The sequence below is a fragment of the Cuculus canorus genome, chromosome 2 (assembly GCF_017976375.1).
Source record: "Cuculus canorus isolate bCucCan1 chromosome 2, bCucCan1.pri, whole genome shotgun sequence".
NCBI lineage: Eukaryota > Metazoa > Chordata > Aves > Cuculiformes > Cuculidae > Cuculus > Cuculus canorus.
The window spans coordinates 160,313,308-160,338,523 of record NC_071402.1 but is presented as its reverse complement, the minus strand read 5'-3'; the positions used below and the strand labels follow the sequence as shown (position 1 = coordinate 160,338,523).

At 56.7% G+C, this 25,216-nt stretch overlaps 1 protein-coding gene and 2 non-coding genes across 3 annotated transcripts; all 3 read right to left on the bottom strand.

Annotated features, from left to right (window-relative positions):
- Positions 1 to 24,961, bottom strand: TBRG4 (transforming growth factor beta regulator 4). The gene is made up of 11 exons (XM_054059212.1): positions 24,876 to 24,961; positions 23,178 to 23,637; positions 18,707 to 19,024; positions 14,047 to 14,218; positions 11,457 to 11,614; positions 10,851 to 10,961; positions 7,215 to 7,359; positions 6,017 to 6,259; positions 4,493 to 4,604; positions 3,781 to 3,895; positions 1 to 166 (listed from the first exon to the last, which is right to left on the bottom strand). Exons 2-11 carry the CDS (start codon positions 23,592 to 23,594, stop codon positions 65 to 67), a joined length of 1,893 nt encoding a protein of 630 aa, XP_053915187.1. The 5' UTR covers positions 23,595 to 23,637; positions 24,876 to 24,961; the 3' UTR covers positions 1 to 64.
- LOC128851539 (small nucleolar RNA SNORA5) lies at positions 4,815 to 4,955 on the bottom strand. Its single transcript, XR_008448907.1, has one exon. It is a non-coding gene; the product is annotated as a small nucleolar RNA SNORA5 (small nucleolar RNA).
- LOC128851540 (small nucleolar RNA SNORA5) lies at positions 16,354 to 16,490 on the bottom strand. Its single transcript, XR_008448908.1, has one exon. It is a non-coding gene; the product is annotated as a small nucleolar RNA SNORA5 (small nucleolar RNA).
- Positions 24,962 to 25,216: the final 255 nt, after the last annotated feature.

Here is a 25,216-nt window from a genome sequence, read left to right as displayed (position 1 = left end):
TTCCGGCACTGTACAGCGATGGGTTTATTGGAACACATTCCTAACACAGCCGCGGTTAACCCGGTTAACTCGCCAACTCCTTGGCCATGGCCTTGTTGAGTTTGTCCTTGAGGTAGGCTGTCCGCTGCCGCTCCAGCTTCAGGTCCAGGAACTCGTAGTGTGGAACCTGCAGAGGAGAGGAGACATCGTCAGAGCCCGGAGACACACACCAAGGTCCTGCGTTTGACATCCGTAACCGATTTTGATCTCCATGGAATCACGGGTTGGGTTGGAAGGGATCTCAAAGCCTATCCCGTTCCAACCGCCTCCCATGAGCAGGGACACCTCCCGCTGGCTCAGGTTGCTCCAAGTCCCATCCAACGTGGCCTTCAACACCTCCAGGGATGGGGTCTCGGGGTTCCGCTCGACAGCGAGTTAGAATCATGGAACCATGGAATGGTTTGGGTTGGAAAGGACCTCAACGATCATCCAGTTCCAACTCCCTGCCATGAGCAGGGACACCTCCCACTGGATCTCTATGTCCCATTCCAGGGCCTGTGGAGCACAGAGAGACAATGGGAGCCCTGGGAACGGTCCCCACCGCAGCAGAAGTGGGAACTGAAGGTGACAATGGGACACAGACAATACGGGACTGTCCCCAAACCATCCCACGTCACCACCAGCAAATATGGGACTTCTGCTCGCAGCCATGACCACCCCGTCCTTCTCCTGGTTGAGGAGGTTTTGGGGCAGCTCCTCTGTCACCAGAGTCCAGGGGACTTCGCTGACCACCAGGACCTGCTTCATGGTTCACGTGAGAAGCAGAGAACGTGTGGGGCTCCGTGGCTTTGGCTCATCCCGTCCTCCTCTCCCAGCTGGGAGAGAGGCAGAGGGAATGTTTATTTGGAGCGGATTTGCAATGGAGGGGACATGGGGACACGGAGGGGACAGAGTGGCATCACCCGCAGAGCATGAAGGACATGAGAGGACATCGCCTGGCGGAGCGGGAGGGGGCACAGGAACATCGGGGGGGACACGGAGAGGACAAGGGGGCAGAGTGTGGGGGGATATGGGGGGACAGGGGGTATTGCCTGGCAGAGTGTGGGGGACGTGGGGGGACAGATGGCATCACCTGCAGAGCATGAGGGGACAGGAGAGCATCACCAGGCAGAGTGGGGGGACATGGGGGGACACAGGGGGACAGGTGGATCACCTGCAGACCACGAGGGGACATGGGGGGACAGGGGGCATCGCCTGGCAGAGTGTGGGGGACAGAAGGGCATCATCAGGCAGAGTGTGGGGACATGGGGGGACATAGGGGGACAGGTGGATCACCTGCAGAGCATGAGGGGACACGGGGGGGACAGGGAGCATCGCCTGCAGAACGTGAGGGGACAGGAGAGCATCACCAGGCAGTGTGGGGGACATGGGGGGACAGGGGGCATCGCCTGGCAGAGTGTGGGGGACAGAAGGGCATCATCAGGCAGAGTGTGGGGACATGGGGGGACACAGGGGGCATAGGGGGACAGGTGGATCACCTGCAGAGTATGAGGGGACATGGGGGGACAGGGGGCATCGCCTGCAGAGCATGAGGGGACATGGGGGGACAGGGGGCATCGCCTGCAGAGCGTGAGGGGATATGGGGGGGACATAGGGGGACGGGTGGATCACCTGCAGAGCACGAGGGGACATGGGGGGACACAGGGGGACAGGTGGATCACCTGCAGAGCACGAGGGGACATGGGGGGACAGAGAGCATCACCTGGCAGAGTGTGGGGGACATGGGGGGACATAGGGGGACGGGTGACATCACCTGCAGAGTATGAGGGGACATGGGGGGACATGGGGCATTGCCTGGCAGAGTGTGGGGGACATGGGGGGACATGTGGATCACCTGCAGAGCATGAGGGGACATGGGGGGACAGGGGGCATTGCCTGACAGAGTGTGGGGACATGGGGGGACACAGGGGGACGGGTGGATCACCTGCAGAGCACGAGGGGACATGGGGGGACAGAGAGCATCACCTGGCAGAGTGTGGGGGACATGGGGGGACATAGGGGGACGGGTGGCATCACCTGCAGAGTATGAGGGGACATGGGGGGACATAGGGGGACAGGTGGCATCACCTGCAGAGCATGAGGGGACATGGGGGGACAGGGGGCATTGCCTGGCAGAGTGTGGGGACATGGGGGGGACGGGTGGCATCACCTGCAGAGCATGAGGGGACAGGACAGCATCACCAGGCAGAGTGTGGGGACATGGGGGGACACGGGGGGACAGGTGGCATCACCTGCAGAGTATGAGGGGACAGGAGCGCATCACCAGGCAGAGTGTGGGGACATGGGGGGACACAGGGGGGACATGTGGATCACCTGAAGATCATGAGAGGACATGGGGGGACAGAGAGCATCACCTGTCAGAGTGTGGGGGACATGGAGGGGACACGGGGTGTCACCTGGCAGAGTGTGAGGACAGGGGGGACAGGAGGCATCGCCTGCGGAGTGTGAGGGACACGGGGACATGGGAGGGACAGGACGCATCGCCTGGCAGAGCGCGAGGGACACACAGAGCGGGGGGGACGGGGACGGGATGGCATCACCTGGCAGCGTGAGGGGACACGGGGACACCGTTCCTCGTGCCACCTCGTACGAGGGTTCCCACCACCCACCCCTGCGTCTGGATTTAGCGGCGAGGAGGTAAGGCTGAAGCTGTGGGAAACAGCGTTTCCTTCTCCTCCTCCTCCTTCTTTTTCTCTTCCTCCTCTCCTCCTCCTTCTTTTTCTCTTCCTCCTCCTTCTCCTCCTCCTCCTCCTCAGCAAAGGCAGCGCGGGGGCCGCGGGGAGGGGGAATTACGCAAGCGGACGGGAAAAAACAGCACCCGTCAACCTCCAACCTCGCTTCGCATCAGCCTCAAAGCGCGGCAGCGGGCGCCGAGGGACGGAGGGAGGAGGATGGGAAAACGCCGAAGCTCAGAGTCCTCGCGGAAAAGCGAGGACCGCAGGCTCGGGGTGACAATGACGCTGCTCTGGGGTGACAGAGCCGCGCCGGCCGTACGCAGTTCAGGATAATTCCCGAGGATAATTACCTCCGGGAAGCTAAAGAATGCATGACCCTGCGGAGCACAGGGGATCAGCGCCCTAAGAGCTTGTCTGCTGTCCTCCTGGATGACCGATTATTCCGCCCTCGCCACCGTCGGGCTGTTTTCCAGGTGGCCTCGAGGGGATGACGGCGGTTAATCCCGGCGCGGGCAGGCAGGATGTGACCCGCTGAGCCACCTTGCACGGGGACGAGGGCAGGAAAGGAGAGTTTGGAGCCAAAACAGGGCTCTGCCTCGCTGTGTGCAACCCACAGCCAGGAGGAAGAGGATGGGAGCGAATGGAAGTTGGTATCTCCTCAGGAATCAGGGAATGGTTTGAGCTGGAAGGGACCTTAAAGTCCAGTCAGTTCCAACACTGTGCACTGGATGAGGAGGATCCAAGCCCCATCCAACCTGACCTTCACCACCTCCAGGGATGGGGCAGCCATCACTTCTCTGAGCAACCTGGGTCTCCTCACCCTCACAGGAGAACGTTTCTTCCTCGGATCTCATCTCAATCTCCCCTTTTTCAGCTTCAAACCATTCCCACAAATCCTATCGCTGCACTCGGCTGATCAAAAGCCCCTCCTCAGCTTTCCTGGAGCCCCTTTCAGTCCTGGAAGCTGCTCTAAGGTCTCCCCAGAACCTTTTCTTCTCCAGCATAAGGTGCCTGCTCCCCTGTTTCCATGGAATCAGCGTTCCCACTCTTCCCTGTGGCTACTCACGTCCACCACGACGAAGCCGGCCGCTTGGATGTGGCGCCGGGCCATGACGTAACGGCCCAGGAGGTCTTTGCTTCTGTTGCTGAAGTTGGGGAACTCCCACCGGAGAAAGGCGACCCTGGAAGACAAACAAAGGGATGGGACGTTGACACTCGGAGGTGGCAGCGCTGCCCGGATCCCACAGGGAGCCACGGCAGAAGCTCTGCCGGCTGATCCCGTGCCAGCACGGCATAGATTCCCTCTGCTGGAGCCGTTCTCTTCCTCTGAGCCAGCAGAGAAGCTACAGTAGAACAGCGGTTCCAGCATTATTTATTCACAGTCCAAGCCTGGCAGCCGGCTGAGCCGTTTCCAGGCACCCGGAGCCCTGCGGAGAGCTGGGCGCCGCGGCAGACAGACCTGGCAGAGCTTCTCTCCAAAGAAAGAACCATTTCCCAGGCCAACATCTGACTCCCTCTATCAGATTTACCTGCCCAGAGCAGCCCCTGCCTCCAAATTCTTACCCCTGGGGGAATCGGCACAGCCCTATCCCAATTTCCATCCCGTATCCACGCCCTCCTGCTCCCAAACAAAGGGGGGACGCAGTTGGGAATGGTGTCCTCGGCACGTTGGCAGCTCCTGTGGTTCTGCAGGAGGTGTAGAACCCGCAAATCCGCAGCACCACGAAGGCAGAAGCTTCTCCGTGAGCTCCCGCCGGGACGGCTGAGTCCAAACTCACCTCCTGGCGCCCGGTGGAAGCGGTTTTGCCCCTTCCGAGCGGAGCAGATGGGGAGCAACAAAGTCCTTCAAAGGGAGAGGTTTGTTTTCGCTGGTCAGCACCATCTCGGCATCTGTAGGGAGAAGAGGGAACATAAGGAGTCCCGAGACCCACCTGGATGCTGCTCCCACCTGACAAAAGCACTCGAGGTTCTGCTTCCTTCCCAAAAAACCCATCCTCGCCGAAGCCACGGAGCGGCTCCGCGTGCACAGCCGGGATAGAGCATCCTCCTCGCCCGGCCACAAGGCAGGGTCTGCTTCCCAAGCATCTCCTCGAGCAGAGGATGTGTCCGTGGCCTGATTTTATCTCCCTGGAGTCCCACGGGAAGGGGACACGGAGCTCATGGAGCACGGAAGTTGTTGTGGCAGCCGGTTGGCCGGTCCCGACCACGGAAGAGGCAGGGATCGAATTTGACAGGGCTGCGGGAAATGGGGGAGTTGGGGACGAAGTGCGGCAGGGGACGCGGTGGCAGAGCCAGAAGCCGGCTTCGGCGTTCCTTGGATGCAGGAGAAAAGCTTCTCTCCCACATTGGCTACCATAACCAGGGCCTGGGCAACCATTTCTGCCCCGGCTTTGGTTATGAGAGGAGATGGGAAGAAGACTGGGAAGCCGCAATGAGGAGGCTGAGGGGCGCGACGCCAAAGAATGTGGGGGGATCAGAGAATGGTTTGGGTTGGAAGGGACCTTCAAGGTCATCCAGTTCCAACCCAACACCTCCCACTGGATCAGGGGGATCCAAGCCCCATCCAACGTGGCCTTCAACACCTCCAGGGATGGAGCAGCCACCGCTTCTTGGGGAAACCTGTTCCAGGGCCTCCCCATCCTCACAGGAGAACATTTCTTCCTGAGATCTCACCTCAATCTCCCCTCTTTCAGGTTCAAACCATTCCCTCTCATCCTACCCCTGCATTCCCTGATCAAAGTCCCTCCTCAGCTTCCTGGGAGCCCCTTCAGGTACTGGAAGGTCACTCTAAGGTCTCCTTGGAGCCTTTTCTTCTCCAGACTGAACAACCTCAACTCTCTCAGCCTGTCCTCAGAGCAGAGGCGCTTCAGCCCTCGGATCATCTCCTCCTCTGGACTCTCTCCCAACAGATCCGTGTCCTTCCTGTGCTCAGGGCTCCAGAACTGGACACAGGATTCCAGGTGAGGTCTCACCAGAGCAGAGGGATAAAGCCTGGTAGCCCCATCCAAGCTCTCAAGTTCAACTCCCTCCATCAGGCGGAGCCCCATGGAATCAGGGAAAGCTCCGCCAGGAGAGGTTCAGGTTGGATATCAGAAAAAAATTCTTTTCGGGAAGAGTCATCGGCACTGGAACAGCTGCTCAGGGAGGGGGTGGAGTCGCCTTCCCTGGAGGTGTTTAAGGAACGGGTGGATGTGGTGCTGAGGGACATGGTTTAGGGAGTGTTAGGAATGGTTGGACTCCATGATCCAGTGGGTCCTTTCCAACCTGGGGATTCTAGGATTCTAGGGAGAGGACCCGCTCACCGATATTCCAGCCGTAGATGGTTCGTACGTCAAAGCGCCCGTTGTCCTGACTGCCCAACACTCCCGCCAATGCCTCCCGGAGGCTGCTCTGCAGCAGCGTGACCTTCTCTGCTGCCGGTTCCGTGGTGCTCAGCATCTCCGGTGGCAGGAACGGCCCCCGGTAGCCGGAGCTTTCCAGCTTGGCAGCAGCGTTGATGTGGATAACCTTCAGCCGGAGGCTCTGGGCCTTGAGGGACTGATCGCCTGGAAGGAGAAAAGCAGAACTAGAGACGCAAGCCAAACCCTTGGCCCATAGCGAGGGGTCTGGCTTTTCACGCGACGGCCTACGCAGCTTATCCGAATGGGATTCCTGGTTCTGATCCTGCCGCCATGGATCCCTGCCTGCTGGGCTGGAGATCTAAATCACCAACAACCAAATGTTGGGGGTCCTGACCTTGTTCCTGCTGCCAAGAAGCCACCACGAGCTCGTTCAGGGTGGACAACCCTCTCAGAAGGCAGTGTCTGCGGTGTGATTCCAACCCCACGGTCCCATGGGAAGGGGACAACGCGGCTCGCGGACAACAGAGGTTGTTGTGACAGCCGGGTGACCACGGAGGCGGTAGGGCCTGAATTTGACGGGGCTGCACCTCCAAGAAATCACCGTTTTGTTGGAAAATAGCAAACCCTCTGTCTTCTCGAGGTCTTGGGAGAAGCACACAGGCACGGGACACACAATTTCCAGGGCATGGCTGGGATTCAACCCCCGCAGAGGCTGTTGAATGGATGCTTTGGGATGTAAAGCAAACGCTGGGCAGGACTTGGGGAGGAAAGAGGGGAGAAGGGAGCACAGGGAATGAGAAGGGAAGGCATGAGCGGGATGGCATGGAGGAGGATGGCTCGAGAGGATCCCCTTCGCTGTCACTGTCTTGTTCACCTTCCTCTCCATCGCGCACACAAGCACAAATCCACAGCCCAAGGGGCCTTCCAGAGCTGGAAAACATGAGTTTCACTATCCCGGCTCTCCCGGTGCTGCTGCCCTGCGCTCCCTTCACCCCACACGGAGCTGGGGGGGAATCCAGAGTGAGACTGATTCCCTCACGGTTAACACTTAACACTCTGTTCACTCCAATTTAGACAAACCAGGCCCAATATTCTCATTCCCTGCTCCGCGCCTGAGGTTCTCGGTCCGCATTCCACTTGGCAGAGATGCCCACCTCACCTCGGATCCACGCGTGGAAGTCGGGGGCCAACACTCGCTGCAGGTAGGGAGCCTTGGCTTGCTGCAGGACGCAGAGCGACCACACCAGGTCTGTCAGCAGGTGAGGCTCCAGGTTGTCCAGCTGGCCCTGCAGCTCCTCGTGGATCTGCAGAGGGAAACACCAAACAGCTCAGCTCAGCGCCAAAGCTGCCTCGATCCTGCGGTCACCACGCAGATCTGGCAGCTCCACACATCCCTGAGGTCCATCTGATGTGCTGTGTCCTCCTACAGATATCTCCCGCAGATATCTCCCGCAGATAATTTGGACAAGGGAGGTTTTAAGATCGCTTTAAGGTGATTTTGGAGCTCATGAGATGCTCTCACCAGCCCAGGATGCTCATCAGGAACCAGAGGGAACGGTGCCGCTGCCACGAGGGCATCATTAGGAAAGGGAAAGTTGGGGGAGAAAATATCTCCCGTGTCTGCAATTAAAACCTGAACAGAGCTGGAGGGGTCAGATTGTATTGGAGGGGTCAGGATGTCTACCCAGGAATCAGCTCAGCGCCGACGCTGCCTCGATCCTGCGGTCACCACGCAGGTCTGGCAGCTCCACACATCCCTGAGGTGCATCTGATGGGCTGTGTCCTCCTACAGCTGCTTCTCCCCCAGATAATTTGGACAAGGGAGGTTTTAAGATCGCTTTAAGGTGATTTTGGAGCTCGTGAGATGCTCTCACCAGCACAGGATGCTCATCAGGAACCAGAGGTAGCGGTGCTGCTGCCACGAGGGCATCATTAGGAAAGGGAGAGTTGGGGGAGAAAATATCTCCAATGTCTGCAATTAAAACCTGAACAGAGCTGGAGGGGTCAGATTGTATCGGGGGTGTCAGGATCTCTGCCCAGGAATCAGCTCAGCGCCGACGCTGCCTCGATCCTGCGGTCACCACGCAGGTCTGGCAGCTCCGCACATCCCTGAGGTCCATCTGATGGGCTGTGTCCTCCTACAGCTGCTTCTCCCCCAGATAATTTGGACAAGGGAGGTTTTAAGATCGCTTTAAGGTGATTTTGCAGCTCGTGAGATGCTGTCACCAGCCCAGGATGCTCATCAGGAACCAGAGGGAACGGCAGCACCGAATTCAGCAAAGGGAGGGCTGGAGGGGAAAACATCTTCAGGTTCTGCAACTGCTGTGAACAGAGCTGGAAGGGCCTGAAGCTCTATCGGTGGTATCAGGATGTTTGTCCATGAACCACCACAAGCACCCGGAGCTCTGGAACCCCGCAAGGTTTTCTCCTGCTCACCCTGGAGAACTATTTTGCAGCACCTCAAGAACGAAGAGTTTTGTACTCGGTACAAAACCCCTCTTCACGGCGACCACAACGCTGGTGAGGGGACTCCAGAGGTTTGGGTGCTACTTCCCCACCATCTCACTGCCCCATGGAGCCCCTCTAGTCTTCAGGTTGACTTGGCCATGGAGGAGAAGCTGCCCTGTGTGGGACATGGGGTTCTGCTGGTTAGAATTGCCCATATCTGGGTCCTTTTTGCTCCTGGGCTGCGCGTGACAGGATGGGCTGAGCTGGCCACGCTCCCTCTGCCGGGTGCTCAGCGAACGCTCGCTTACTCAGCGACAACGCAGCTCCTCTCTGGAACCCGTCAGCAGAAATCCATCCCCAAGGAGGTCAAGGTGACTTCCATCTCTGCTGCAGAGACCAACTTGGCCGTCTCCGTGAGCCACGGAAAGGCAGGAGGACGCCAAGAACAGCGCTTGCTCCACGCTCACCTCCTGCCCAGCCTCTTGCTAAACCACGCGGGAGGCTCAGCCATCCCAGCCCATCATATCTCCTCATCCTGGGATGTGGGAACCTGGAGGAGAACATCTAGGGGTGTAAATCGATGGTCAGCTGAACATAAGCCAGCGGTGGCCAAGAAGGCCACCAGCATCCTGGCTTGGATCAGCCCTGGGGTGGCCACAGGAGAAGCACAGGGATTGTCCCCATGGACTCAGCGCTGGTGAGGCCACACTTCGAGTTTGGGTCAGTTTTGGGCCCTTCACTCCAAAAAAGACCTTGAAGGGCTGGAGAACATCTGGAGAAGGGACCGGAGCTGAGGAAGGGGCTGGAGAACAAGGGTTGTGAGGAGCAGCAGAGGGCCCTGGGGGTGTTTATCCTGGAGAAGAGGAGGTTGAGGGGAGACCTCATGGCTCTCTGCAGCTCCTGGAGAGGAGGTTGTGGTGAGGTGGGTGTTGGGACTCTTCTCCCTGGTAGCCACTAACAAGACAAGGGGAAATGGCCTCACGTTGTGCCAGGAGAAATTTCGGTCGGATATTAGGAGGAATTTCTTTACTGAAAGGGCTGTCAAGCACCGGCAGAGACTGCCCAGGGAGGTGGGTTGAATCTCCAGTTCTGGAGAGGTTTAGAAGACGAGCAGATGTACTTGGGGACATGGTCTGGTGGTTGACTTAGCAGGGCTGGATCGATGGTTGGACTTGATGATCTTAAAGGACTTTTCCAACCAAATCCATTTCATGATTCTACGATTCTCCGAACCTTTTACCCCCTAATGCCAGGCTCGGTCCTCCTCAACAGCTCCTCAGAGCTTGAGGAACGGCTTCAGCTCTGCCAGGAACGGGTGTGCAACCTTATAGCCTCGTTAGAAAGAGTTAATTACGGCCATCGGAGTCCAGGAGGGCAGGTGGACACCCACACGCTGTTCGTGCTTGCTAGAAAAGTGAACGTACAGGGATTCAAGCACGGCTTAACGGGTTCCACTCTTGCCCAGGAGCACGGTGTGGCTTTTCCAGCCTGGCCTGAGCTCCGAGCCCGCTTTTCCCACACCATTTCCAGGGGGTTGGAGCCACCCAACACCCGTATTTCACAGGGAGATGTGCTAAAAAAAAGATGCGCGGCCTTCCTGCTGCAGGACAGGTGACAAAGAGGGGGAAGGAGGAACCATAGAATAGTTTGGGTTGGAAGGGATCTCAAAGATCATCCAGTTCCAACCCCCTGCCATGGGTAGGGACACCTCCCACTGGATCAGGGGGATCCAAGCCTGATCCAACGTGGCCTGGAAGACCTCCAGGGATGGGGCAACCACAAATTCCCTGGGCAACCTCTTCCAGGGCCTCCCCACTCTCATGGGGAAGAAATTCTTCCTCAAGTCAAGCCTAAATCTGCCCCTCTCCAGTTTATCGCCATTGTCCCTCGTCCTGTCACCACACGCCTTTGGGAACAGCCTCTCCGCAGCTTTCTTGGAGCAACTTCAGGGACTGGAAGGTCATGAGAAGGTCTCCTCAGGGCCTTCTCTTCTCCAGGATAAACAACCCCAACTCTCTCAGCCTGTCCTCGCATGGGAGGTGCTCCAGCCCTATGACCATCTTTGGAGCCTCCTCTGGACCCGTTCCAACAGCTCCATCTCCTTCTTCTGGTGAAGATTCCAGAAGTGGCCCCAATCCTCCAGGTGAGGTCTCCCCAGAGAGGAGCAGAGGGTCAGAATCCCCTCCGTCCCTGCTGGCCACGCTGCTCTGGATGCAGCCCAGGACACGGGTGGTTTCTGGGCTGGGAGCGCACGTTGGGGCTCCTATCGAGCTTCTCACCCCCCCAGAACCCTCCAAGTCCTTCTCTGCACGGCAGAGTCCATCATAAAACGCCAGAAGAAGGTTACCGTGTTAAAGAAATCCTCGCATCCGCTGGGCTGGAAGTTTAGGCGAGCGAAAGACAGGATGATGCCGCAGAGATGGGTGACCGACAGCTGCTTGGTGTTGTCTAAGACGTACTGAAAGAGAAAGAGGACAAAACCCGAGGTTTGGGTCCATCCTGAAAGAGCCCAAAGAGGAGAAGATTGGAAACACCAGCCAAGATGTGTCCATTCCATAGCAAGAGGGGAAAACACGAGTGAAAGGTTTTTTTTTTAGTGCTTCCTTGGGATTTAATTGTGGCCCAAGAGAAAACCGGGAGGGGAAGGAGAGCTTTTGGAATATTCCCACTGGCCCAGTACAGACGCAAAAGCGCAGAAACTGGGGCAGAGGTGGGAAGGGAGAGAAGCAGCTCCGGCACTCGGGAGCAGAGGCTCGGCACAGATTCCTGACTTCACGCGGAAGATGAGCAGCGAGCACTGTCAGACGTGATTAAAGCTGTTGGCTGGGCAGGAAAAAGAGCGGTGACATCGTAGAGATCATCTCTAGAGAGGTCAGGGCTGGAAAATCTTTCCATCTCCTGGAAACTGAGACGGATCGTGGCTTCCTCACCCCCTTAAGTCCCCCGTCCTCACCTGAGCGATGGCCTCAAAGAGCGGGAGGCTGAGCCACTTGAGGAGGGCGAAGGATCGGATGCAGCGCGTCACCTCGACGGGCGTCATGGTGGAAACGTGGGGGTGCAGGTCGGTGGCGATCTTCTGGAAGACCTGGGGCTGGTGGAAATTCAGTTTTCCTTAAAGGAGCAAAGAGAAAGCGGCAGCTACTTACAAGGAGCTGGTACGGGAGCCACGCCTGGAAAGGCCGTGGTGGCACAAGGGAGAGCATGAAACCATTTTCTTGGGACCAGAGGAAGCTCAGAGAGCCTTATTGCCTCCCCGAGTTGGCTTGGCCCCATCCTTCCTGGTCAGACCGAGTCTCCATCATGTCCTGCTGCACCCATGAGCTCTCCATCATCGAATCCTGAATGGTTTGGGTGAGAAGGGACCTCAAAGTCCATCCAGTTCCACCCTCTGCCACGGACAAGGACATCTCCCACTGGTTCAGGTTGCTCCAAGCCCCATCCAACTTGGCCTTCAACACCTCCAGGGATGGAGCAGCCACCACTTCTCTGAGCAACCTCTTCCAGGGCCTTCTCACTCTCAGCATGAAGAATTTCTTCCTAATGTCTCATCTAAATCTTCCCCTTTCCAATTTAAAGCCGTTCCCCCTCATCCTATCGCTCCAGGTCCTTGGAAAAAGTCCCCCACTCAGCTTTCCCGGAGCCCTTTTCAGTCCTGGAAGCTGCTCTAAGGTCTTCCTGGAGCCCTCTCCAGGCTGAACACCACCTCCCACTGGATCAGGATGCTCAAAGCCTCATCCAACATGGCCTTCAACATCTCCAGGGATGGGGCGGCCACCACTTCTCTGATCAACTTGGGCCACTGCCTAGAAGATCAACTGAAGATGAGGTCCTCTTTGGCTCTCCTGGCTTCCTTTATCCCTGCTCGTGTGGTCTTTCCATGCGCTACCAACAGTTAGAGAAGAACAGGACCACTCAACGCTTCACGGGAAGAGGAGCCAGAGAGCCAAGAGACGCAGGTTCATAAACCAGACGAACAATTAGCGCTACCCCGCTGTTAACAGAGCACCAAGTTCCATCACCACCAAGGATCTGGTGGCTCCGGTTTACCGTGGTGCCACCATCCTAAGTGGTGGCTGTCACCATCCTAAGTGACTACCAGCTCTTGTACAAGCACTTCATGGGCTAAAGAAGAGGAATCCAGTTCTCAAAAGAGAATTAATTTGACGGCAGAACATCTTGCGGTGGAAAGAAATCACACAGAATCACAAGGTTGGAAAGGACCCATTGGATCATGGAGTCCAACCATTCCTAACACTCCCTAAACCATGTCCCTCAGCACTTCATCCACCCGTTCCTTAAACACCTCCAGGGAAGGCGACTCCACCCCCTCCCTGGGCAGCTGTTCCAGTGCCCAATGACTCTTTCCATGAAGAATTTTTTTCTGATATCCCACCTGAACCTCCCCTGGCGGAGCTTCAGGCCATTCCCTCTTGTCCTGTCCCCTGTCACTTGGGAGAAGAGCCCAACATCCTCCTCTCCACAACCTCCTTTCAGGTAGTTGTAGAGAGTAATAAGGTCTCCCCTCAGCCTCCTCTTCTCCAGCTGAACACCCCCAGGTCCCTCAGCCGCTCCTCATCAGATGTTCTCCAGCTCCTCACCAGCTTTGTTGCTCTTCTCTGGACACTCTCCAGAGCCTCAACATCCTTCTTGTGGTGAGGGGCCCAGAACTGAACACAGTATTCGAGGTGCGGTCTCACCAGTGCCGAGTACAGAGGGAGAATCACCTCCCTGGACCTGCTGGTGACCCCATTTCTGATCCAAGCCAAGATGCCGTTGGCCTTCTTGGCCACCTGGGCACACTGCTGGCTCATGGTCAGTTGCTGTCAACCATCACCCCCAGGTCCTTCTCCTCCGTGCAGCTCTCCAGCCACTCTTCCCCCAGTCTGGAGCACTGCATAGGGTTGTTGTGCCCCAAGTGCAGGACCCGGCATTTGGCCTTGTTAAACCTCATCCCGTTGGTCTCATCCCAGCAGTCCAACCTGTTCAGATCCCTTTGGAGCCTCCGTACCCTCCAGCAGATCCACACTTCCACCCAGCTTAGTGTCATCTGCAAACTTGCTGAGGGTGCACTCGATGCCTTCATCCAGGTCATTGATGAAGACATTGAACAGAGTTGGACCAGAACCGAGCCCTGAGGAACTCCGCTTGTAACTGGCCTCCAGCTGGAGTGAACTCCATTGACCACCACTCTCTGGGCCATCCAACCAGTTTTCCACCCAGGAGAGTGTGCGCCTGTCCAGGCCAGAGGCAGACAGTGTCTGCAGCAGAATGCTGTGAGAAACTGTGTCAAAGGCTTTACTGAAGCCCAAGAAGACTCCATCCACAGCCTTTCCCCCATCCAGTAGTCGAGTGATTTTGTCATAGAAGGTGATCAGGTTAGTTTGGCAAGATCTGCCTTTTGTAAACCCATGTAATCAACCGGGTCCAGCCCAACGTACTCAACCAACCTTTCTCCTTCCCCTGGCCTTGACGTTGTGGTAGAAACCACCAAATCCTCACGTAAGAACCAAAGGGAACCACCCAGCAGGTCCCAAACCGCTTACCGTAAGCAAAAATGAGGTCCATGAGGACGTTGAGGCTGAGCTCCGAGTGCTTCTGAATGAGGTGGTAGGACAAAGCTCGGAGCAGAGGCACACAGCGCCGGTTCTGGTAGGCGAGAGCCAATGTTATTTTGCGGATGTCATCGGGGTTGAACTGTTCGGCGATTTCCAGAGCCTGACAAAAGATGTTTTGAGCAAAGAAGTAAAGGGAAAGCATAAAAGGAGGTGCAGATCCCGGCTTTATTCAGAGAATCATGGAATGGGTTGGGTTGGAAGACACCTCAAAGCCCATCCAGTTCCAAGCCCATGGGACCTTTGAGATAAGTCCAACCAGACCTGTCCATGACTAAATCAGATCCCTGAGCAAATGGTTTGGGTTGGAAGGGACCTCAAAGCCCATCCAGTTCCATCCCACTGGGATGGACACTTCCCACTGGATCAGGGGGATCAAAGCCTCATCCCACGTGGCCTTCAACACCTCCAGGGATGGGGCAGCCACCACTTCTCAGGGAAAACTGGGCCAGGGCCTCACCACCCTCATTGTGGAGAATTTCTTCCTAAGATCCCATCTCAATCTTCCCTTTTTCAGCTTCAAACTGCTCCCTCTCATCCACTCCCTGATAAAAGTCCCTCTTCAGCTTTCCTGGAGCCCCTTTCAGCTCTGGAAGCTGCTCTAAGGTCTTCTCGGAGCCTTCTCTTCTCCAGGCTGAACAACCCCAACTCTCACAGCCTGTCCTCACAGCAGAGGTGCTCCAACCCTCGGATCATCTTCATGACCTCCTCTGGACCCGTTCTAACAGTTTCATCTCCTTCTTATGTTGAACATTCCAAAACTGGACTCAGGACTCCACCTCCCCACCCTCACAGGAAAAGTGTTTCTTCCAAAGATCTCATCTCAATCTCCCTTCTTTCAACTTCAAACCCTTCCCCCTCATCCTCTCCGTGCACCTCCTGATCCAGAGCCTCTCTCCAGCTTTCCCGGAGCCCCTTCAGGTACTGGAAGGTCACTCTATGGTCTCCTTGGAGCCTTCTCTTCTCCAGGATGAACAACCCCAACTCTCTCAGCCTGTCCTCGGATGGGAGGTTCTCCAGCCCCCGCATCACCCTCGGAGTCTCCTCTGGACCCGTTCCAACAGCTCCATCTCCTTCTTCTGGTGAGGATTCCAGAACTGGACATGATTCTCCAGATGAGGTCTCCCAGGAGAGGAGCAGAGGGTCAGAATCCCCTCCGTCCCTGCTGGCCACGCTGCTCTGGATGCGGCCCAGGACACGGGTGGTTTCTGGGCTGGGAGCGCACGTTGTGGCTCCTGTGGAGCTTCTCCTCCCCAACACCCCAAGTCCTTCTCCGCAGGGCTGCTCCCAATCCCTTCTCCGCTCAACCTGGCTTTGTGCTTGGAGTTGTGGAGTTGGATGAACCATTGCTACTGACTGAGCCTCTCAGACGGTGACGAGTGGAACGGGTGAGCGTTCAACACATGTCTAAAAACCTCAAATCCTGAGGTCAGTTTTGGGCCCCTCATTCCAAGAAAGACCTTGAAGGGCTGGAGCACATCCGGAGAAGGGAACAGAGCCAGGGAAGGGGCTGGAGAACAAGGGTTGTGAGGAGCGGCTGAGACCTACGGTTGTTTAGCCTGGAGGAGGATGAAGGGAGACCTCATCACTGTCTACAACTGCCTGAAAGGAGGTTGTGGTGAGGTGGGTGCCGGTCTTTTCTCCCAAGGAATAAGGGATGGGAAGAGAGGAAATGACCTCAAGTTGTGCCAGGAGAGGTTTAGATTGGATATTAGGCAAAATTTCTTCATGGAAAGGGCTCTCAGGGCCTGGCAGAGGCTGCCCAGGGAGGTGGTGGAGTCCCCCATGGCTGGAGAGGTTTAAAAGATGGGCAGATGTGCTCAGGGGTTTGGTTTGGTGGTGGTCACGTATGGTTGGACTCGATCTCAAAGGTCTTTTCCAACCAAACCATCCTCTGATCCTATAGGGAGGTTAAACTAAGCTGGGAGCGAATCAACCAACTGGCGTGGAAGGAAGGTGAGGGGAAGGAGGTCCTCACTCCATCAGAAGAGCTCAGCCAGGATCTCCCCACTGCTGGTTCTGCCTCTCTCCTGGCTGGTAGGACCTCCGTGTCCCCTCCATCGTGCTCCCGGGCACCGTAACGCGACCGTGAGGCTCAGAGAGAGCGAGGAGAAGCTGCTGAACGAGCACTCCTGCCATTTCTGCTTTCTCTGCACGCCGCTAACCCCCGGCATTGTTCATTTTTGGCTCTGCCGGAGCTGACAACCGCATCAGAGCCAACTTGGCCTCGTCAGACGCCGCTGTCCGTAGCGTTTCTTTCACCCCAGAGCCGAGGGAGAAGGACAGTGGGGCTCACGAGTTACGGATGTTGCTGTGGCAGCTGTTTGGCCAGTCCCGAGCACGGGTGGGCGAGGACTGAATTTGACGCAGCTGCAGTGCTTCTGACCCAAAGGCCATCTCCTTCCCCTTATGCGAGACAGGGACACGCTGAGCACCGGAGGGGACAAAAAAAAAGGGATATATGGATGCCCAGAGTCAGCCAGAAGGCAAACGCAGCCCAGAAAATCCTTCCTCCAGCTTCGCGCACAGCTCAGTTTGTGCAGAGAAGCGGAGGACGATGGATTTGGCCGTTAACTCGGAGCTGAGCGAAGAGAATTCGAGCGCGTTCGCGTCAAACGTTAAGTAGAACGCATCGGCTCAGCCCACCTTCCAGCAGCACGAAGCGTCCACTATGGATTGGTAAGCGGGTGGTGAGCATGGAAACATCTCTTGGAGGCACTCATTGCTCCGTGCTGGGGTTGGTTGCGATTAAAATCTTTATCCATGACCTGGATGAGGTGATTTGAGTGCTCCCTCAATCTATTTGGTGGGAATATTGATTTGCTACAGAGTAGGAAGGCTCTGCGGAAGGATCTGGAGAAGGTGGATCTATGGGATGAGAACAACGGGATGGGGTTCCACCAGGTTCACTGCGGGGACCTGCAATTGGGACACACCAACCCTGTGCAGCTCCAGGAGTGGGGAAGAGCGGCTGGAAAGCTGCCTGGAGGAGAAGGACCTGGAGGTGGTGGTTGACAGGAGATGAACGTGAGCCAGGAGTGGTCCAGGTGGCCAAGAAGGCCACCAGCATCCTGGCTTGGATCAGCCCTGGGGTGGCCACAGGAGCAGGGAAGGGATTGTACTCCTGGACTCAGCGCTGGTGAGGCCACACCTCGAATCCTGGGGTCAGTTTTGGGCCACTCACTCCAAGAAAGACCTTGAGGGGCTGGAGAACATCCGGAGAAGGGAACGGAGGTGGGGAAGGGGCTGGAGAACAAGGATTGTGGGAGTGGCTGAAGGCCCTGGAGGTGTTTAGTCTGGAGAAGAGGAGGCTGAGGGGAGACCTCATGGCTCTCTGCAGCTCCTGGAAAGGAGGTTGTGATGAGGTGGGTGTTGGGCTCTTCTCCCAAGGAACAAGAGATGGGATGAGAGGAGATGGCCTCAAGTTGCACCAGGGAAGGTTCAGGTTGGACATCAGGAGAAATTTCTTCCTGGAAAGGGTTCTCCGGCCGTGGCCGAGGCTGCCCAGGGCGGTGGTGGAGTCCCCATCCCTGGAGGGGTTCAAAAAGCATGGAGAGGTGGCACTTGGGGACACGGTTTAGTAGACACGGTGAGGTTGGGCTGATGGTTGGACTGGAGGAGCTTTGAGATCTTTTCCAACCTCAATGATTCTATGAATACTGAGAGGGATTCTATGAAATGTGAGCCAGAAGTGGCCCAGGTGGCCAAGAAGGCCACCAGCAGCCTGGCTTGGATCAGCCCTGGGGTGGCCACAGGAGCAGGGAAGGGATCGTCCAAATGGACTCGGCGCTGGTGAGACCACACCTCGAATCCTGGGCAGGGACATCTTCCACCGGCTCAGGTTACTCCAAGCCTCATCCAACGTGGCCTTCAACACCTCCAGGGATGGAGATGGAGCAGCCACCACTGCTTGGAGCAACCTGGGCCACTGTCTCTCCATTGTGAAGAAGTCCTTCCTAATACCTCATCTCAATCTTCCCTCTTCCAATTTTTGCTGCTCCCAACAAAGACTTTCTAACAAGATTCCGAGAGCACCAAATCAATCCCAGATCCAACTCAGACAAAACTCTCGGCTTTCTCACATCTGAGCAGGAGAAGAGTCTTCTTCTGTCCCATATCAGTTTTTTTTCCTTTAAGGAGAAGGAAGAAGACTGAAACACGGGGAAGGGGTGGCCTTGGACCATCAACTGCCCCAGCTGTGAAGCTTCCTTCAAAGAGATGAGATCTGGACAGGGTGGATCCATGGGATGAGACCAACGCGATGGGGTTCCACCATGAATATTGAGGGGCTTCCCAGGGAGATGGTGCAGTCCTCATGCCTGGAAGTGTTAAAAACCCATATGGATGTGGTGCTTAGGGACACGGTTTAGTGGTGGTGTTGGCAGCGTTGGGTTTACGGTTGAACTCAACGATCTTAAAGGTCTTTTCCAACCCCAATGATTGTGTTGATTCTACCCTGGAGCAGCAACGAGCACGGCCTGCGTGGAATTCAGGGGTTGAAGAACGTGGGCTCTCCCTTCCCCTGCCGACACCTGCAGGATGTGGCCCATCCAAAGGGAACAGGAGCAGAAAGAAGAGCCCGAAGCCTTACCTTGTCCTCCAGCCGGTCCATCAGAGTCGGGGAGATGTGCCCAACCTTGCCCATCAACGTCACAACGCTTCGGGTGCCCTCAAGCTCCGTCCAACGTAGCTCCAGCTTCTTGATGACTTCGTTGAGCAGTTTGCTCTCTTTTCCTCGTTTGACGGCCAGGAACTCCGCCAAGGAGGCGAGCTGCCGGAAAGTGAGGCGCCGCAGCCTCCACAGCACCTCCTGCTCCACCGACTGCATCTCCCTCCTCTTGCTGTCCACCCCCAGGGAGTAGAGGCTCTTCAGAAGGTTCACCAAGGTTTTATTCCACACCTGAGAAATCTGGGAGCAAAGAGAAAGAAGAGAAAGCTGTTGGTCAGAGACAACACACAAGAAATCGGTCACCAGTCACGCCAAGCAACGCTTTGGATCTACAGAAAGCACTGAAGGGGAGGCAGAAGTGTCCTCCTTGTCCTGAGGACATCCTCCTTGTCCTGAGGACACCCACCTGTCTCCTTGAAGCGACAGGGCCTGATCGGCAGGCCTAAAAAAAATATAGGTGACCCATGGATGGTTTGGGTTAGAAGGGACCTCAAAGCCCATCCAGTTCCAACCCCCTGCCATGGTCAGGGACACCTCCCACTGGATGAGGTTGCTCCAAAGCCCATCCAACGTGGCCTTCAACACCTCCAGGGATGGGAGAGCCTGGGCCAAGGCCTCCCCACCCACAGCGTGGAGAATTTCTTCCTAATGTCTCATCTAAATCTTACGCTTCCAATTTAAAGCCATTCTTCCTCGTTCTGTCACTCCAGGCCTTTGGAAAAAAGTCCCTCTCCAGCTTTCCTGGAGCATCTTTCAGTCCTGGAAGCTGCTCTAAAGTCTCCGTGGAACCTTCTCCAGGTTGAACAACCCCAACTCTCTCAGCCTGTCCTTGGATGGGAGGTGCTCCAGCCCTCGCATCATCCTTGGAGCCTCCTCTGGACCCATTCCAACAGCTCCATCTCCTTCTTCTGGTCAGGATTCCAGAACTGGACATGATACTCCAGATGAGGTCTCCCCGGAGAGGAGCAGAGGGTCAGAATCCCCTCCGTCCCTGCTGGCCACGCTGCTCTGGATGCAGCCCAGGACACGGGTGGTTTCTGGGCTGGGAGCGCACGTTGTGGCTCCTGTTGAGCTTCTCCTCCCCAACACCCCAAGTCCTTCTCCTCAGCGCTGCTCTCCATCCCATCATCTCCCATCATCTACTGAAACCATGGATTGCCCCGAACCAGGGGTAGGACCTTACATGTTTCTTCCTAATGTCTCATCTAAATCTTCCCCCTTCCAATTTAAAGCCATTCCCCCTCATCCTATCATTTCAGGCCTTTGGAAAAAGCCCTTCTGCAGCTTTCCTGGAGCCCCTTCAGGTTCTGGAAGGTCACTCTGAGGTCTCCTCAGAGCCTTCTCTTCTCCAGGCTGAACAACCCCAACTCTCTCAGCCTGTCCTCACATGGGAGGTGCTCCAGCCCTCGCATCATCCTTGGAGCCTCCTCTGGACCCGTTCCAACAGCTCCATCTCCTTCTTCTGGTGAGGATTCCAGAACTGGACCCAATCCTCCAGGTGGGGTCTCCCTGGAGAGGAGCAGAGGGGCAGAATCCCCTCCGTCCCTGCTGGCCACGCTGCTCTGGATGCAGCCCAGGACACGGGTGGTTTCTGGGATGGGAGCGCACGTGTGATCCGAGCCCCATCCAACGTGGCTTTCAACACCTCCAGGGATGGGGCAGCCACGTCTTCTCTGGGCAACCTGTGCCAGGGCCTCACCACCCTCACAGGAGAACATTTCTTCCTAAGATCTCATCTCAAACTCCCCTTTTGCAACATCAAACCGTTCCCCTCACCCTGTCCCCACACTCCCTGATCCAGAGCCCCTCTCCTGCTTTCCTGGAGTCCTTTTCAGCCCTGGAAGCTGCTCTAAGTTCTCCTCAGAGCCTTCTCCAGACTGAACAACCTCAACTCAGCCTCATAGAGGAGGTGCTCCAACCTTTGGATCATCTCCGTGGTCTCCTCTGGAGCCGCTTCAACAGTTCCATCTCCTTTTTATCTTGGAGATTCCAGAGCCGGATGCAGAACTCCAGGTGAGGTCTCACCAGAGCAGAGCAGAAGGGCAGAATCCTGTCTGATCACCTTTTGTTACCTTTCTTGGTGGAAGAAGTAGAGTTCAACTCAGTTGCACAAAATATTTGGGCTTTTATGCTTTGTAACCTCCACAGTCCGATACAGACCGGAATGACGCAGTGGGATGAAGAGGAACCTGCATGAGATGAAGTCACCACTGATCCCAACAGCATTGCTCGGCCTCAGAAGATGACCACACGCCGACATTTGGGCAGTGAAGTCTCTCCACCTCAGAGAAGGAAGCCACGGAGGTTTGCTACCCGCTAGATGGCATTCGAGTCCATTTGAGAAGACTTTACTCTTCTCTGGAGGCATCTGAGCTTCCTCAAGATGTTGGAAAAACGAAGAGAACGACTGCTCAGGGATCTGGTTTGGACGTGGACAGATACTGTCGGAGTGGATGATCCCAAAGGTCTTTTCCAACCAAACGATTCTGTGATTCCACCACTGACAATCACTTGAGGAGGTCACGGAGATGATCTGAGGGTTGGAGCACCTCCCGTAGGAGAACAGACTGAGAGAGTTGGGGTGGTTCAACCTGGAGAAGGTTCCATGGAGACTTTAGAGCAGCTTCCAGGACTGAAAGGGGCATCAGGAAAGCTGGGGAGGGGCTCTTGGGAGCACAGGGATAGGACGAGGGAAACGGTTTGAAGCTGCAAGAGAGGAGATTGAGATGGGATCTTAGGAAGAAATGTTCTCCTGTGAGGGTGGGGAGGCCCTGGAATAGGTTGCCCAGAGCAGTGGTGGCTGCCCCATCCCTGGAGGGGTTGAAGGCCACGTTGGATGGGGCTTGGATCACCCTGATCCAGTGGGAGGTGTCCCTGCCCATGGCAGGAGGTGGGACTGGATGGGCTTTGAGGTCTCTTCAAACCCATTCCATGATTCTATGATTACTTTTGGTTTCTTTCATCCACATGACGACCTCTACCTCTACGTTGTCCAGGACCGCAATCACAGCGCGGTGGAAAAGGATAACTGCAGCAAGTTTGCTGCTTTTACACCTCAAAAACACTTCCTGTGAAGGAATATTTCCCAATATTCCATCTAAACCTCCCCTGGCACAACTTGACGCCATCTCCTCTCATCCCATCCCTTGGGAGAAGAGCCCAACACCCACCTCACCACAATCTCCTTTCCAGGAGCTGCAGAGAGCCATGAGGTCTCCCCTCAGCCTCCTCTTTTCCAACTGAACACAATCAGATGTTCCTCACATGTTCTCCAGCCCCTTCCCCACCTCCATTCCCTTCTCCGGATGTTCTCCAACCCCTCAATGTCTTTCTTGGAGTGAGGGACCCAAAACTGATCTCAGGATTCGAGGTGTGGCCTCACCGAGTCCATGAGGACAATCCCTTCCCTTCTCCTGTGGTCACCCCAGGGTGGTCCTGACCCACAGAGTGCCCCAACGGCGTCGTTGGAGAAGAACGTGGAGATCATCTCCAACCGTCCCCATCCACCACTAAAGGAGATCTCTGAGCACCTCATCTGCCCAACTTGGAAACATCTCCAGGGATGGGGACACCACCACATCCCTGAGGAGCCTCTGCCATGGGCTGAGAACCCTTTCCAAGAAGACATTTCTCCTGATGTCCAACCTGAATCCGTCCTGGTGCAACTTGAGGCCATCTCCTCTCATCCCATCCCTCGGGAGAAGAGCCCAACACCCACCTCACCACAACCTTCTCCAGGATCAACACCCCCAGGGCCCTCAGCTGCTCCCACAACCCTTGTTCTCCAGTCCCTTCCCCACCTCCGTTCCCTTTTCCAGATGTTCTCCAGCCCTTCAAGGTCTTTCTCGGAGTGAGGGCCCAAAACTGAACCAGGATTTGAGATGTGGCCTCACCAGCACCGAGTCCATGGGGACAATCCCCTCCCTGCTCCTGTGGCCACCCCAGGGCTGATCCAAACCAGGATGCTGGTGGCCTTCTTGGCCACCTGGACCACCGCTGGCTCATGGTCAGCTCCTGTCAACCAATCCCTCCAGATCCTTCTCCTCCAGGCAGCTTTCCGGCCGCTCTTCCCCACACCTGGAGCTGCACGGGGTTGGTGTCCCCCAGGTGCAGGACCCTGCGTTTGGCCTTGTTGAACCTCATCCCGTTGGGTTCATCCCATGGATCCACCCTATCCAGATCCCTCCATAGACTCTCCTTTCCCAACACTCCTCCCATTTTGGTGTCATCTGCAAAATTTCCCCCCGTGGTCCCCGTCAACTTCACGTTTTCCATGGAAAAGCATCTCCAAACAAGCAGCCGGCCGTGCTGGTTCAATCCTAGGAGCGCCGGCCACTTTCCACCTTGTATCCTGCTCCCCCAAAATACTTCCTGTGGGAAGGAAGGAACTTACTTGGGCATCCGTGATTTCGATGAGCTGTTGGAAACGTTCATCCCGCAGAACGTTCACCGTTTCCAGTTTTTTTTGCGCCGCGAGCCAGGAAAGTTGAGTGATTATTAACGAGGCTTCGTTGCTGTTGAGAACGTGAAGTTCACTCAACCGGAGAAGTTCTTGAGGGCTCGTGGCTGCTTCAATCAATCTCATGATCATTTTGTGCTCCGGATTCCTGCTCTCTTCCACTTCTTCTTTGACCGAGATTCCATCCGCCCAACCGGAAGGGTTGGAGATGTGAAGCAAAGCCAAAGGCGCTTGAGGCAGAGCTCTCGTCATCGTCATCTTCCCGGTTGGCGTCAACAGAGGAGCGGAGACGGCGGGAGAAGAGATGAAGGCACCCAAGCGGCGCCAGCACCGCACCAAGCGGGCCGCCATGGTGGACGCGAGGCCGAAAGGTCAGCACCGCATTTCAGGAACGCTGTCCAAAAAAAAAGAGAAGAAATCTTTTAGGAGAAGGAGAATTTCCAGTATAAAAAAGGAGGAGCACTCCGCTTCCAATCACGGCTGTCACGGAAGATTTTCAACCGCCAATACTGAACGCGAAGAGGGAAGAAAAGCTTTCCGAACGCTGAGAGGAAGCGGCATTGAGGGTTTGCTCCTTTTTTCCACCTCTGGAGGCTCTTCCCATCAGGTTTTCGGGGCAATTCCGGCTCCGAGACCATAGTTTGGGCTCCCAAATCTCAGCTGATTCCCCACAGAGCCCCCCAAGAAGTGGGTCTGTTCCTCTCAGAGCCGTCTCCGTCGCCCTGAGAGCCCCTCAAAACCTTTCTCCTCCCTCCTATTTCCCTCAGAGACCCTCCCTGGGATCCCCATTCCCCTCAGAGCCCCCCCAGGCCCTTTTTAACCCCCCTCAGAGCCCCCCACAAACCCTTTCCGCTCTACCCCCATTCCCCGCAGAGCCCCCCATGGTCCTCACTCCCCTAAGAGCCCCCCCATTTCCCTCAGAGCCCCCCCAAATCCTTCCCCCCCATTCCCCTCAAAGACCCCCTCCCAATCCCCATTTTCCCCCCATTCCCCTCAAAGACCCCTCTGGGGTCCCCATTCTCCCCCCATTCCCCACAAAGACCCCCCCGGAGCCCCCATTCTCACTCCATTCCCCTCAAAGAGCCCTCCGCGGACCCCCATTCTCCCCCTATTCCCCTCAGAGACCCCCCCGGGGGGCCCCCATTCTCCCTCCATTCCCCTCAAAGACCGCCCCGGGGCCCCTTTTCCCCTCAAAGACCCCCCCCCCGGGATCCCCATTCTCCCCCTATTCCCCTCAAAGACCCCCCCGGGGGCCCCCATTTTCCCCCATTCCCCTCAAAGACCCCCCCGGGGCCCCCATTCTCCCCTATTCCCCTCAAAGACCCCCCTGGGGCCCCCATTCCTCTCAAAGACCCCCCCGCGGATCCCCATTCTCCCCCTATTTCCCTCAAATACCCCCCCGGGGCCCCCACTCTTCCCCCATTCCCCTCAGAGCCCCCCCAAACCCTTCCCCCCCAATCCCCCTCAGAGGCCCTCCCGCTCCATTCCTTCCCTCAGGCCCGCTCTCCTCCCCTCTCACAGCCCCCCCCCTTTTCTCTCACAGCCCCCCTTTTTCTCTCTCAGCACCCCCCGACCCAATTCCAGCCCCTTCAGACTCGATTCCGCCCTCTCCCGAACCCGTCCCGCCCTGACCTCTCCCTCCATGGCCTCACGCCGGGCCGCCAAAGGTGGGCGACGCGGCCCGACGACGTCATCAGCGCGCGCCGCTCCCCGCTGACGCGCCTCGTGGGATCTGATTGGCTGAGGCGGCGCGAGGAGCGCGGGTCGCGGGCGCTGATTGGCTGCGGCGGCTCCAACTACATACAAGGGAAGGGGCGGGGCGAGGAGCGCTGGCGCTGACTGGCTAAAGCGGCGCACGTTGGGTTGACGTAAGAGGCGTGGCTAAGGACGATGACGCTGACTGGCTGACGCGGAGAGGAAGGCGGGGCTATAGCGCAGTCGCGGGCTATGATTGGCTGAGGTGCGGCGAGGGG